General features: G+C 45.1%; 1 protein-coding gene across 6 annotated transcripts in view; it reads right to left on the bottom strand.

Moving 5' to 3' along the window:
* The window catches only part of Dennd2a (DENN domain containing 2A), a 94569-nt gene that overhangs the window by 63094 nt on the left and 18670 nt on the right, over nucleotides 1-12805 (bottom strand). For 5 of the 6 annotated variants that reach the window (XM_027391524.2, XM_035450667.1, XM_027391523.2 and 2 more), the window contains one exon: nucleotides 943-1044. The exons of the other annotated variant lie outside the window; for it this stretch is intronic. In XM_027391524.2, coding sequence (XP_027247325.1) covers nucleotides 943-1016 — 74 coding nt within the window. In that variant the 5' untranslated portion in view covers nucleotides 1017-1044. Of the gene's footprint in view, nucleotides 1-942; nucleotides 1045-12805 lie in introns of those variants that run through there. 6 annotated transcript variants of the gene reach the window in all.

Genomic DNA, 12805 nt, shown 5'->3' with positions numbered 1-12805 from the left:
GAACCATAGTCCGTTGCTATTTACCTGGGAACTGAAAAGACAGAACTTACAGTTTCTCCTCTCATGGCAAGATGGAAGTAGAAGACAGATGTGTGAAAATGTGAACTTCCTGATCAGTGTATGCTGCTGCTAACTGACGGCAGTGTAAATCACCCAGTCATGTATGCTACTAGGCAACGTTGGACAGTAAAGTAATTGCATGGTCTTTGGAGTCAGAAGGATTTAGGCCTGAGTCCGAACTACTTGGTTTTTCTCACTGTAGAGACTGAACCCAGGGATTTGAGCATGCTGGGTAGGCTCTACTTTCTATATATTTTTTTCTTCTAAAAGAAGGAATACTATCTCCCTTCTTTAGACTGGAGCTTTCTGAGTATAGAAGCCAAAATTGGCTTTGTTTATTGTTCCTGGAATATGGTAGGTTGTCAATACATAATGCATTTAATAAATGAATAGATATATATATATATATTATATATATATAATATATATATATATATATATATATATATTCAAGGCACTCAACTGATGGAAACTGTGACCATCACAGCAGTCATTTAAGATCCCAAAGACCTGGAATGACTGAACAGTACCTGAGGAAGATAGACTGGCTTTTTGGAAGAACAGGCTGTACTTCCTGAGGTCAAGCAAGAGGGGGTGAAAGACCATGACACATTTTAATTGTCTCCACAACAGCCAAAATGGAAGGCACAAGAGAGATTCGTAATGCTCACTTGTCAATATCCAGACCCGTTCAACCACTTTTGTCTCAAGTCTCAAAGGAAGGCAGTTCAAGGAGACTGCTCAGGAAAGTGGCAGCCCTTAGTTAAGGGAGGAGGTGAGAGACTATTCCTACATTCCTACATTCTTAGGGAGAAAGGAAGGGGCCTGAGAAGTTTGCTCATCCCCTGCACGTTTGGGGTGCACGCAAAGGGAGGCTCTTACCTGTGAGCCAATCTGTAGCTCAGAGTTCCAGTCTGGCTGTGGCTGCCTGTGGCCTGCCTGCACAGTGTCACCATGTCAGCATCGAGAGAGGCTCCAGGTGGCCTAAAGGAACAGGGTTACATACTCAGCAAGTCACATGGGCTACTTCCTTCAGAAGGGAGGAGGTATCTGGTCCCCATTCCACTCTGTTTATCTCTAGGAGATCCTGCCCACAATTGGAGATGGCAAGACGACACCATGGGGACACCCTGCCCCAGGGGGACGATGCCACATGATCTCCTCAGGCTTCCAAGATTTCTACCCTTTCTTCGAGTCTAACAAACCCGCCAGGCAACAGTGTGGGTGTTCTATGTCTTGGCTCAGAACTTCCCCCCAAGAAATCAAAGGGCTAAGACATTAGGTACTGGGAAGGAAAGGCCAGAGACAGAAATAACTGAGGTGGATTGAATGAGAATGACCCCCATAGGCTCAGATATTTGCATGTTTAGTTCCCAGTTGGTGAACTGTTTGGAAGGATTAGGAGGAGTGTGCTGCTGGGAGTAGGCTTTAAGGTTAGCCCAAAAGCCCAAACCAGGCTCAAGAGTCTCTCCCTCGGACTGCTGTCTGGGGATGCCTGGGGTTGCGGATGTAAAGTTCTCAGCTACTGTTCTTGCATCATCCATGCCCTCACACTCCGCGCCACCATAACTGTGGACTAAACCTCTGAAACTGTAAGCAAGCCCCTCATTAAATGCTTTCCTTTAGAAGAGTTGGTCATAGCCAGGGGGTGGTGGCGCACGCCTTTAATTCCAGTACTTGAGAGGCAGAGGCAGGAGGATCTCTGTGAGTCTACATAGTGAGTTCCAGGACAACTAGGGCAATACAGCAAAACCCTGTGTTATAGCAATAGAACAGCAACTAAGACAATAAATAAATACATAAATTTAATTAATTAAAACATAAAAAAATGTGTGAAATATAGTACCCATGGGCTGCACATTCTAAAGAGGAAGACCTTCAGGGTCAGGTGACAAGGCTCCCAGGTAAAGGTGCTTGCCACCAAACCTGAATTAAATTTCCAGAACCCACATCTAGAAGGAAGAACCAACCCCTACCAGTTGTCCTTTGACCTCTGCATGCACATACATGCACATACAAATAAGCTGATGTATAAAAAATTCTTTTTTAAGAGTACGAAGGCAGGGAGGGGCCCATGAGCTGAACAATGCCTGAGACAGACGAAGCCCCCAAACTTGGTGTGTTTGGGAAGGGCTGGAGCATTGGCTACCCAGGAGCCTCTGGCTATTACTTTACAGCAACCCAGCAACATACATTTTGGAATAAATCTGTGGTGTAAGTGAGCCCAGTTCTCCAGTAACTCCAGGCGCTTGGGCCCACCCATCCCATGGTGGAGGGGAGCCCTAAAAGGCCTTTTGGGGACAGGAAGGAACTCATTGTCCCTCTCACAACACTCACACAGCCGAAGCATTTGGAGCCTCTCCATGTGGCTGGGCCCACAGACACTGCCTTTCTGTCCTTTTCTGGCAGATAGCCACATGGGGGAGGGGAGAGAAGCCGATCTTCACCCTGTCATCCCCCTCTCTACAGACCAAATTCCCCTCTGTGCAACCTTCTTCCAAGTGAGCCAGGCAGCTCTCCTTCTTCTTTTTCTTCTAGACTCGTGCCAAGCTGGGGGGACTCGGAGTTGAGTAAGGCTCGGTCCCCTTCCTTGAGGAGCACACCAGGACAGTGCTTGGTTAGTCCCTGGCTAGCCCCTGCAGTAGCTCTCTTCTCAAAGGAGCACTTTCCCCATTGCCTGAGAAAGCAGAGCCACTAACACCCTTCTAGGGGATGCTCAAACACACACTAAGTGAACTCACTTTCCATCAGGCGATAACTGGAAGTGATGAGGCACAGAAGACACTCACATTTAGCAACACCCATTGGGTTGCCTCAATTCACAGGAGTATGGAATATATTGCTCTCATTTGTTTTTCTGTTCGTTTTGTTTTGCTTTTGCCCCTGATGATTAAAATAGGCTGGCTAGATGTATCAGTGGGTAAAGGTACTTGCTGCCAAGCCTAGCAATTTTAGTTCAATCACCAGAACCCACATGGTAAAAGAAAAGTGACTCACACAGTCTGTCCTCTGACCTCTACAGTCATGCTGTGACACACGTGCCATAAACACACACAGACAGACAGACAGACAGACACACACACACACACAGACACACTCACACAGACACACACAGAGATACACACAGATATACACAGGCACACATACAGATGCGCACACACACACACACACACACACACACACACACACACACACACACACACGTTATTTAAAAAAAAAAAATTAAATCCAGGCTGCAGAGATGGCTCGGTGGTTGAAAGCACTTACCCTTCCTCCAGTGAGTGAGTGCAGGTCCAAACAGTCATGCCAGGAGGCTCACAACCACCTACTTTAACTTCAGCTCTGTGGGGTCAGACACACCCTCTGGCCTCCACTGTCACCCGTACACACATGGCATATACTCACACATACACAGAAAAAATAAAAACAATCCACCCCCCCCCACACACACACACATACACAACACAGGGTTTCTTTGTGTAGCCCTGGCTGTCCTGGAACTCACTCTGGAGACCAGGCTGGCCTTAAACTCGAGATCTGCCTGCCTCTGCCTCCCGAGTGCTGGGATTAAAGGCATGAGCCACCAATGCCTGGTCTCATAAAGATCAATCTTAAAAGAGTAAAATAATTAATAAAAGACAAGTCTAGCCTTATTTGGGAGTACTTTGTACACATAAGCTTTACTGTTACTTTACAGGTCTGTGAGACTGACTGTTTCCCAAATTGAGGTGTACTGGAAGCATCTTCCAGTGAACCTGGGGACATCTCTGACACACCAAAACCATCTGTCTGTGGGCTGGTTCACAACCTAATACGATAAATAATAGTATTTAGATGATTTTCACACAATTGAGGACTCACTTCCCCTTGGGCAATTTGGCCTTGTGATTCAGACTGATGACCAAGAGGTCTAATGAAAGAATATTAATACCACATTTCCTTACCCAAATGTCTTCTATAAAAGCAGGGCTTCCTATTAACCAGATGGGCTTAATTATTACTATTTTTGTTTTTTGAAACAGGGTGTGTGTGTGTTTGTGTGTGTGTGCGCGCAAATGCAGCTGATTTAGAAATTATGGCCTCAGACTGGGATTACATGAGTGTACCACCATCTTCAGCTATTAAAAATTTTAATAGCCCTAAAATGGTCTATAAAAATTTGAAGCAAGAAGGTAGATACATGAGAGTTCATATAGTATTTTAAAGATTCTATTTACTTTTCTATGTTTGGGTGCTTTGCCTGCTTGTATGTCTGTACCCTGTGCCTGCTTGGAGCCTGCAGAGGGAGCTGGATGGAAACACAGCAGCAGCTTTCCAAACTGCTGCACAGTGCTGGGAACCTCACTGTGTCCTCCACAAGGGCAAGAGTTCTGAGTTGCCACCTCTCAAGCCCAGTGTTGCATTTTTGTGTTGTTGTCTTAATTTTTTTCCACTGTTGTATTTTGAAAGCATTATTTTTTTTAAATTCCTTTAAGCACACCCACTAAAGCTTACAGTCCAGTTAAAACTCCCCATATCCCAGTTTTCTATTTGTAAGGAGCCTGGACAAAAAAAAAAAAAAAAAAAAAAAAAAGCAGCCATTAATTATAAAACAATATCTCTGGCAAAGGCTCAAAAATTAAAATGGAAAGTGTTTGATCTCAAGTAGGAAGGAGGAGCCCCAGCCCTACCTCCAGAAGAGGAGAGTCTTTTAGGGCTGTCGTACTGTTCTAGTAGTTCACCCCAGCCTATCTTTCTGCCTCTCTCTGCCTCTCTTTTCTCCTCAGTGACCAGGGAAGCAGATCCACTTGGGCATTAATTATTCATTTATGACTTAAATAAGTTGCCTCTGAATCTCATCATCCAGCATATTCTTTTTTTTTAAGATTTATTTTATTTTTACGTGTGTGTTTATGTGTGTGTTTTTGTGTATATGTGTGTATGTGTGTGTCTCTGTGTGTATATATGTGTGTATGTATACGTGTATGTCTCTGTGTGTGTCTCTGTATATATATGTGTGTGTGTTATGTGTGTATACGTGTGTATATGTGTGTGTATGCGTGTTTGCGAGCACGCCCGTGCATGCACATGTGAGTGTCAGTGTCTACGGAGGCTGGAGGCATCCGATTTCCAGAAGTTGGATTTACAGGTGGCTGTGAGATGTCTCACCTGGAGCTGGAGCAATGGCTCAGCAGAAGAACCCTGGCTGCTCTTCCAGAGGACCCAGTTTCCATTCCCAGCACCCACAAGATGGTTATGACCACCTGTAACTGTGAACTATAACCTCTTAATAAAGCTTATTTTGAGGCAAAGCAAGCCTTTTCTGTTTAAACGCTTGTTCTCTCAGGTACTTGCTACAGTAATGGAGGGTCACAGTTCCCCACACTGGCTCCTTTCAGGGTAGGACTATAATCTGAGCCACATCAAGACTGCCCGTGGCTATGAATGCTCACTCATTGACAACATTCCTTTTTAGCCATCTCATGGATTAACTGACACCTATTGGTCTGACACATGATAAAGCCCCTAGGAGCTAAGGCTAGCTCAGCCTGAGAATGCAAACCGGACCGCACTTGTGCTGACGAAGCCACAGGCAGGCCAAGATGTCACTTTCTCTCTTTCCTAAATGCAGGTAGGGTTTTCTCACAGAACTTGCTTAAATGGAGATGTATTTGGCCACCTTAGGAACATGGAAAGGCATTTTTCTCTTGATGATATCTGGAAGTCATGTTTCATTTTCCCCTTTCACTGGCAATGTGGAAATGCTCCCACGTTGCCTTCAGGCTCACCATTCCACGGGTGTTACTTCCACGGGCTCCCTGCACAGGAACACTAAGTTACAGTGTGCGGAAGGTTTATGTATCAGTTCCCCTCAAGGCCCCTAACTTCTAGTCTTGGCTCTGATGAAGTCAGTGTGTGTTTGTCATAATAATTAAAGCAGAAGCTACAGAACTGGACATTGGTGGCACACCTGATAATTCCAGAATTTTCGAAGTGGAGGTAGGAGAATCAGGAAGTCAAGGATTTTCTCAGCTATCTAAAGGTTTTGATGCTAACCTGGACTACATAAGATCCCATATGAACAATAGCATTTAAAAAGTATGAACTATGCAATATACAAAAATGTGGTTTCATAGTCTTTTTGTTTTTTTGAGACAGGGTTTCTCTGTGTAACAGCTCTGGCTGTCCTGGAACTAGCTCTTGTAGACCAGGCTGGTCTCGAACTCACAGAGATCCGCCTGCCTCTGCCTCCCGAGTGCTGGGATTAAAGGCGTGCACCACCACCACCTGGCTCCAGAGATCATTCTTTAAGGCTAATTTCTGCAGAGATCAATGCTCCACCACTTATCCGATGAGGAAATGAATTTCCAAGAATTCATCCACTTGTTTAAATTATTAAGTGATGGAACCAGGACTGCAGCTATGCTTTAAGTGCAAGCTAGTGTTCCTTTTATATGGTCCGTGTGTCTGAGGCTACATCCCAGCAGTCTGCCTTCACCCATGGCTTCAGTTACCTCTGGTCAGAGGGAGTAAATTAATATAAATATTAAATGAAAACTGATAGGTAAAAAAGAAAAGATTTGTAATTTTTTTTAAAGATTTATTTATTTATTATGCACACAGTGTTCTGCCTGCATGTATGCCTGTATGCCAGAAAGGCCTCCTGGTCTTATTATAGATGATTGTAAGCCACCATGTGGGTGCTGGGAATTGAACTCAGGACCTCTCTGGAAGAGCAGCCAGTGTTCTTAACCTCTGAGCCATCTCTCCAGCCCAAGATTTGTAATTTTTTGTTCCTTTGTTTTTTTCCAAGACGTGGTCTCACTATGTATCTCTGGCTGTCCTGGAACTCACTATGTAGACCAGGCTGGCCTCGAACTCACAAAGTGCTGGGACTAAAGGTGTGTGCCACCATACACAGCTGATTTGCAGATTTTACTTGTGTGCTATTCTGAGTACTGTGGGGAAACCTTATGCTGTCCTGCTCCCTCCCACCAGATGGGGAATCACTCCTTGGTCCAGCAGTACTTCTGGTGCCACAGAGCAGGCATATTGGCTGCCAAGATATCATTAGTCATGACACCACAGAGCTCCAAACATGGCAGCCAAACACTACAGAAGGTCCACATCATTCTCTTCACTTCCTCCCCTCGCATGGAGCCTGCAGCCTCATTCGTCATCCCAAGAAGAAGGGAGAGCATGATACAGCAAGACACGTTGAGAGAGTTAGTTCATGTATCGTTATTACGTTGTCCTGTCTTATTGCATTGTTACTATATTTTCCTATTCTAATAGTAATTACTGTAAACCTCATCCTTCACACGTCCTTTGTAACACACTGAGCTTTGCAACACTTAAGAGCGCTAGGAGAGCTGGGTATGAGTCTTCAGTCTCAGTGCAGAGGAGGCAGAGGCAGGAGGACCCCTGTGAGTTTTGGGCTTTACAGTAAAACCTTGTCTCAGAGGGGTGGGCAGAGGAGAACGGGGCTGTCGAGAATGTCTCAGCTCAAGTTCTGGTCCCAGCATCCATGATGGGCAGCTCACAACCACCTGTAACTGCAGCTCTAGGAGGGATCTGAGTGTATGTCTCATCTGAACTTACATATACATATTTACACACACTCACACATATAAAATCAAAAGCAATAAAACATTTTTTAAAAGGGAGCCAGGGGAAAGGACTAGATTATTAATGGATCTGTCTTTTTTTTTTTTTTTCCCCAAGACAGGGTTTCTCTGTAGGTTTGGAGGCTGTCCTGGAACTGTCTTTGAAGACCAGGCTGGTCTCAAACTCACAGAGATCCGCCTGCTTCTTCCTCCAGAGTGCTGGGTTTAAAGGCATGTGCCACCAATGCCTGGCTGGATGTCTTTTTATAGTTCTATAATTGTATATTACTATACTTTGGGAATCTATCCTGAGAAATAACTCTAAAGACAGAAAAAAATTATGCATTATGTTTTAGCTATTATTTATAATACTGAAAAACTAAAAACAATTCTAATGTTAAGTAATATATCTATTCAATGGAATATTATAAAGTAAATTGTATTTTAGAAGACCATGATTCTGGGACAGGAAAGATGGCTCCGTGGTTAAGAGCATTTTCTGCATCATGAGGACCTGAGTTTGTATCCCCATTTAATAAGGCATGGTCTTGAATTCGTCTTTAATGCCTGTACTGATGGAGACAGGATGACTGGGGCTTAATGGCTGCCAGTCTCACCAAAAATTGGGAGCTCCAGATTCAGGGAGGGAGACCTTGCCTCAAAGGAATAGGGCAGAAAGCAATAGGACACTGGACACTGTCTAGCCTCTGTGGATATGCCCAGGTACACACCCATGCATACATGTGTGCATACACCACACACACACACACACACACACACACACACACACACACACACTCTATTAAGAGGTGTGTTAAAATGCTCTGCTGGAGGTTCCAAGAAAACAGTTGCTATCCAGTCACTAGAAGCCCCAGTGATCATGAATATGACGAAAGAAAAGAACTTTACAGTTTACTGAAGTCAGAACACCCAGCTCTATGAAGCAACTCCATCCCCATCAGATCTATCCGCTGCCTCCCCCATCAGGCCTTCCCGGTGGTTACTGAACATGCTAAGATTATTCCAAATGCAAGGAGAGCTAGGAAAACCGTAAGACAAACAAAAGACACGTGGGGCATGGTGTTGAGTGCAAGCTTAGCTGTCTCTTTGTCTAGAGGCCCCATGAGACTTCCCCTTTCCATGTCAGCCTCTGGGTGACCCGTGGAACCCAGTGACAACTGACCCATCCACAACACAAGTCCTGCACCTAGGGCTCAGGGACCCGTAGTGAAAGAGGAGGAGAGACTGCAAGAGACACAGAACAGGTTTTCTGTGAGATTTAATCCCTTACAAATGCCAGGGAAGGGCTGGAGAGATGGCTCAGAGGTTAAGAGCACCGACTGCTTTTCCAGAGGTCCTGAGTTCAATTTCCGGCAACCACATGGTGGTTCCCAACCACCTTGAATGAGATCTGGTGCCCTCTGCTGGTTTGCAGGGCACATGCAGACAGAAGACTATACTTAATAAATAAAATCTTAAAAAAACAATTGTCAGAGAAGCCACATCCATTAAGTCTCATCAACACGGCTGCCTGAACAAGGATGACACCAAGTCAGGCTTCTTAATGTGTTACTGAACACTTGAGCAGTTCAGCTCAACGGTGGTCAATTACAATCACCCTGGAGTTGGTAGTAGAACACACACTTGGCACTCATGAGGCCTTGGCTTCAACCTCTAGTACCAAGAGAAAAGGTAATTCTATAGAACGGGATGCTCCTTCAGCCCTGAGGAACTTCTGAGGATAACTTAGATCTTTCTTGGCTAGAGAACTAGCAGCAGCAGGCAAGAACTAGTTTCTCAACAGAGCCTGGGGGTTGACAGTATCCTCTGAAGGACCAGATGTCCATCCACTTTGACATGTAGCCATTGGCCTCACTATAAAAAATGAGGTCAAGGGTCGGAGGCTTGCCCATTATCAATCACCATGTTTAATAAAAGGATGTCCTGTCAGCTCTCCCTAGTCCAAATCCCACACTTCACCCTTTAAGCCTTGATATCTGTTCCTTACATACCCAAAACAAGAATCACATGGGATCATCACCTCTTTAAGGCCTGATTCAAGAATCTGGGGCTCTGCCAGGACCCCCTGGTGACAGTAACCTTGGGAACCCCATAGGGTCGGGCTCTTTGGGGCAGCTTGACCTGCTTCTAAGGGCAATAAGCAGGAAATAGCTTTCATTCATAACCTTTGGGGATGGTCAGGGGGAGTCAATTAACAGTGACAGTCTGCCAGGCACTTCTCAAAGCACAAACATAATTAATAACAGAAATAACTCATGCCCTGAAAAACAAAAATCTATGCCTTTACATATTCCATAGAAATGTTTGGAATGACGTTCTGTGTAATGTCAAGAAAGCAAAAAGATAAAAACATCAAACAAATAACACCCAATGACCATCAGTTGATGAACGGTTGAATAATATGGTATATCCATATAATGGAATATTACTCAGCCATACAAGAACTGATGCACAGATACATGCTACAACATGGATGAACCTGGAAAACACTATGCTAATTAAATTGAATCCGGTCAAAAAAAATCCCACATACCAGGGCTGGAGAGGTGGCTCAGCAGTTAAGAGCACACACTGTTCTTGCGGGAGATCCCCTGAGTTTGGTTCCCAGCACCCAGGTAGGGTGGCTAACAACCACCTAACTCCAGCACCAGGGGATCAATGTCTCTCTCTTCTGTGGGCACCTGCACACACAAGAACATGCCCACACACGACACAAGCACGTAATATAAAATACAATACTGTGAGTCTGGTGGGCTCTGACTGGATTGATGGCTAAGAACATGCACCACTCTTGCAGAGGACCCGAGTTTGGTTCCCAGCACCCATATTTGGTGGCTCACAACCGCCTGTTACTCCAGCCCTGGAGGGACCCAGCATGTCTGGACTCCACAGGTACCCACTGGCACACACATACACACCCATTGCATCAAATTAAACAAAACAAAATTTAACAAATCTTTTTTTTAGAAGTCCATATATTATATAATTTGATGTATCTGAAATGTCCCCAGTAGGCCAGCAGCTGAGCAGTCATTTAGAGCTCCTGGAGGCTCAGTGGCTAAGGGACATGCTGGACATAGGGTTCATTTACAGGGTGAAAATTTGTCTTCAAATTGTGATAGCAGAACAAATGAATACAAACAAACAAAAACCCGTGAAATTGTACACCTATTAAATGATGATTTATCTTCTATGATAAATGAAGATAAATTTATCTTCTATGCGAATTACATCTCAAAAAAGTATTTCGTTTTTTGTTTGTTTGTTTGGTTTTTGTTTTTGTTTTTGTTTTTTTTTTGGCCTGGAAGTCAGAAGACAAGCCTCAATCCAAGCCCAGCGCTGGACTGCTCATAACAGAAAGTTGATTTCAGTTCACCGAAGAGAGTTCACAGAGGATGAACAGCATGTCTAAGCCTTAGAAGACCTGTATCTCCCCTAAATCCTCACTTTCTGTTTATGTCCAAGAATTCAGTGAATGGACTTTAGGACTAGGATTCTAGGAAGCAAGGAACAAGAGTTAAGTGCCATGAATGCTATGTTTAAAGAAACCACTCACAGGTAGTAGGTAGGTTATGGGCAAAGAACAGCGAGCTTACCTCGCAAGGAATCACCTTCTAGATCTTGCCCTGCCATAAACCACCCATCTCAAGGGCGCTGGCAGCAATATTTAGCTCCTGCCCCGAGCCAGGTCAGGGCTAATTGGTTCTAAGGGAGGACTCGTGTTTGACCAATTGGATTCCACTTTAGGGAAGTTGGGTCGATTTCTGTGTTTCTGGAACAGGAAACAGTTGCAGTGAGACAGCTGTTTCCCCTCCCTGTGGGGGAAGGAATGATAGCAGCAGGGTGGCTGTGGACCTCCTGGTTCCATCCCTCCTCGGGACAGTCTGCCTCCCTGTCCACGGGTTTTACGAGATACCTGTTTAACAACACACCTGTTTAACAACACAAAGGATCTACTAACACGCAATGTCACACGTTCAATATATTCACACCTACTTTCCAAAGTGAAAAGGGAAGGAGAGAGAGTCTTAAATGGGAACCAGCATTCATGTGGCTCCTTACAGACAGCTGAGCACTCCAGGCTACTGAAGAAACCCAAGCCGCAGCACTCTGCCTCCAGCCTGCAGAGCAGACTGGGTGTGATCTGAGTGCCTTCAGCACTAACTCAGGAAAACCACTTTCAGGAAGTCCCTTTTCCTTGGCAAGGTTCATCTCTCAGAATACTGGAGTACTGGGAATGTCTGTAGTCTTGGTAGGGCCAGATAGCACAAGACCTAAGGCTTCCTGAAGACCCAGGAAGGAACTAATAAAAAGGGAGGTTGTGCTGAACCCTTGGATGAAGTAGAAGGAAGTCACCATATTAGAAGGTGTGTATAATTTGTTTCAGCTGCAATACCTCCCCATCACACCACCACCAACAGCAGCCTACCATTCCACCCCGCCAAAACAAAACAAAACAAAAACCAAAAAGTGAGTATATCCCAAGATAGTCTAACGAGTGGCCACTATAGATAAATGACCAAATAACAGTCATTCCTGACCTCCTCAGTTCTTGCTTTTGAACCTACATGATGAGACAGCAGACAGGCTGCACATACCACCCCTCAGCTGGCCGGGACTCAAGTGAATGAAAAACATCCACAAGAGGCTACAAGTCAGGACCAGAAGACAGAGCAGCCCTTGGAGGGAGAGGATGCCCAAATCTTTTCCCACTTTTCCCATCCTTCTATTTATGGAGTCATTTGGCTCCAGGAAGTGCTGAGCCCCTTCTCCCAGGACCCTGTTGGGAGTGACGCCTACACTGGTTGACCCAGCCTGCCACGTCCTCCTGCTGGCCTCAACAGCTCTCTCCTCGTGACCCACGGGTCACTGGGAACCCAGCCTGTAAATGACTGTGCTTCTAAAGAGTCCCAGTCTAGTGAGGAAATTCAAAGAGGAAAGGGGGTGGGGTGGATACATAGTCAGCTGGAAAAGCCCATCAGGGAGATGCTCCCAAACACGCACACAGGGGAGGGGCAGGAAGTCGGGTCTGGAAATGACAACACTAGCCAGGGTCTCCCTGGCCTTCAGGGCAGAGCTGGAGGTCCTGCAGTACCCAAAGCTACTGTCATAATTCATCCACACCCACACCTCCTCCT

The sequence above is a fragment of the Cricetulus griseus genome, assembly GCF_003668045.3.
Source record: "Cricetulus griseus strain 17A/GY chromosome 1 unlocalized genomic scaffold, alternate assembly CriGri-PICRH-1.0 chr1_0, whole genome shotgun sequence".
NCBI lineage: Eukaryota > Metazoa > Chordata > Mammalia > Rodentia > Cricetidae > Cricetulus > Cricetulus griseus.
This window is presented reverse-complemented; position numbering and strand designations above follow the sequence as displayed.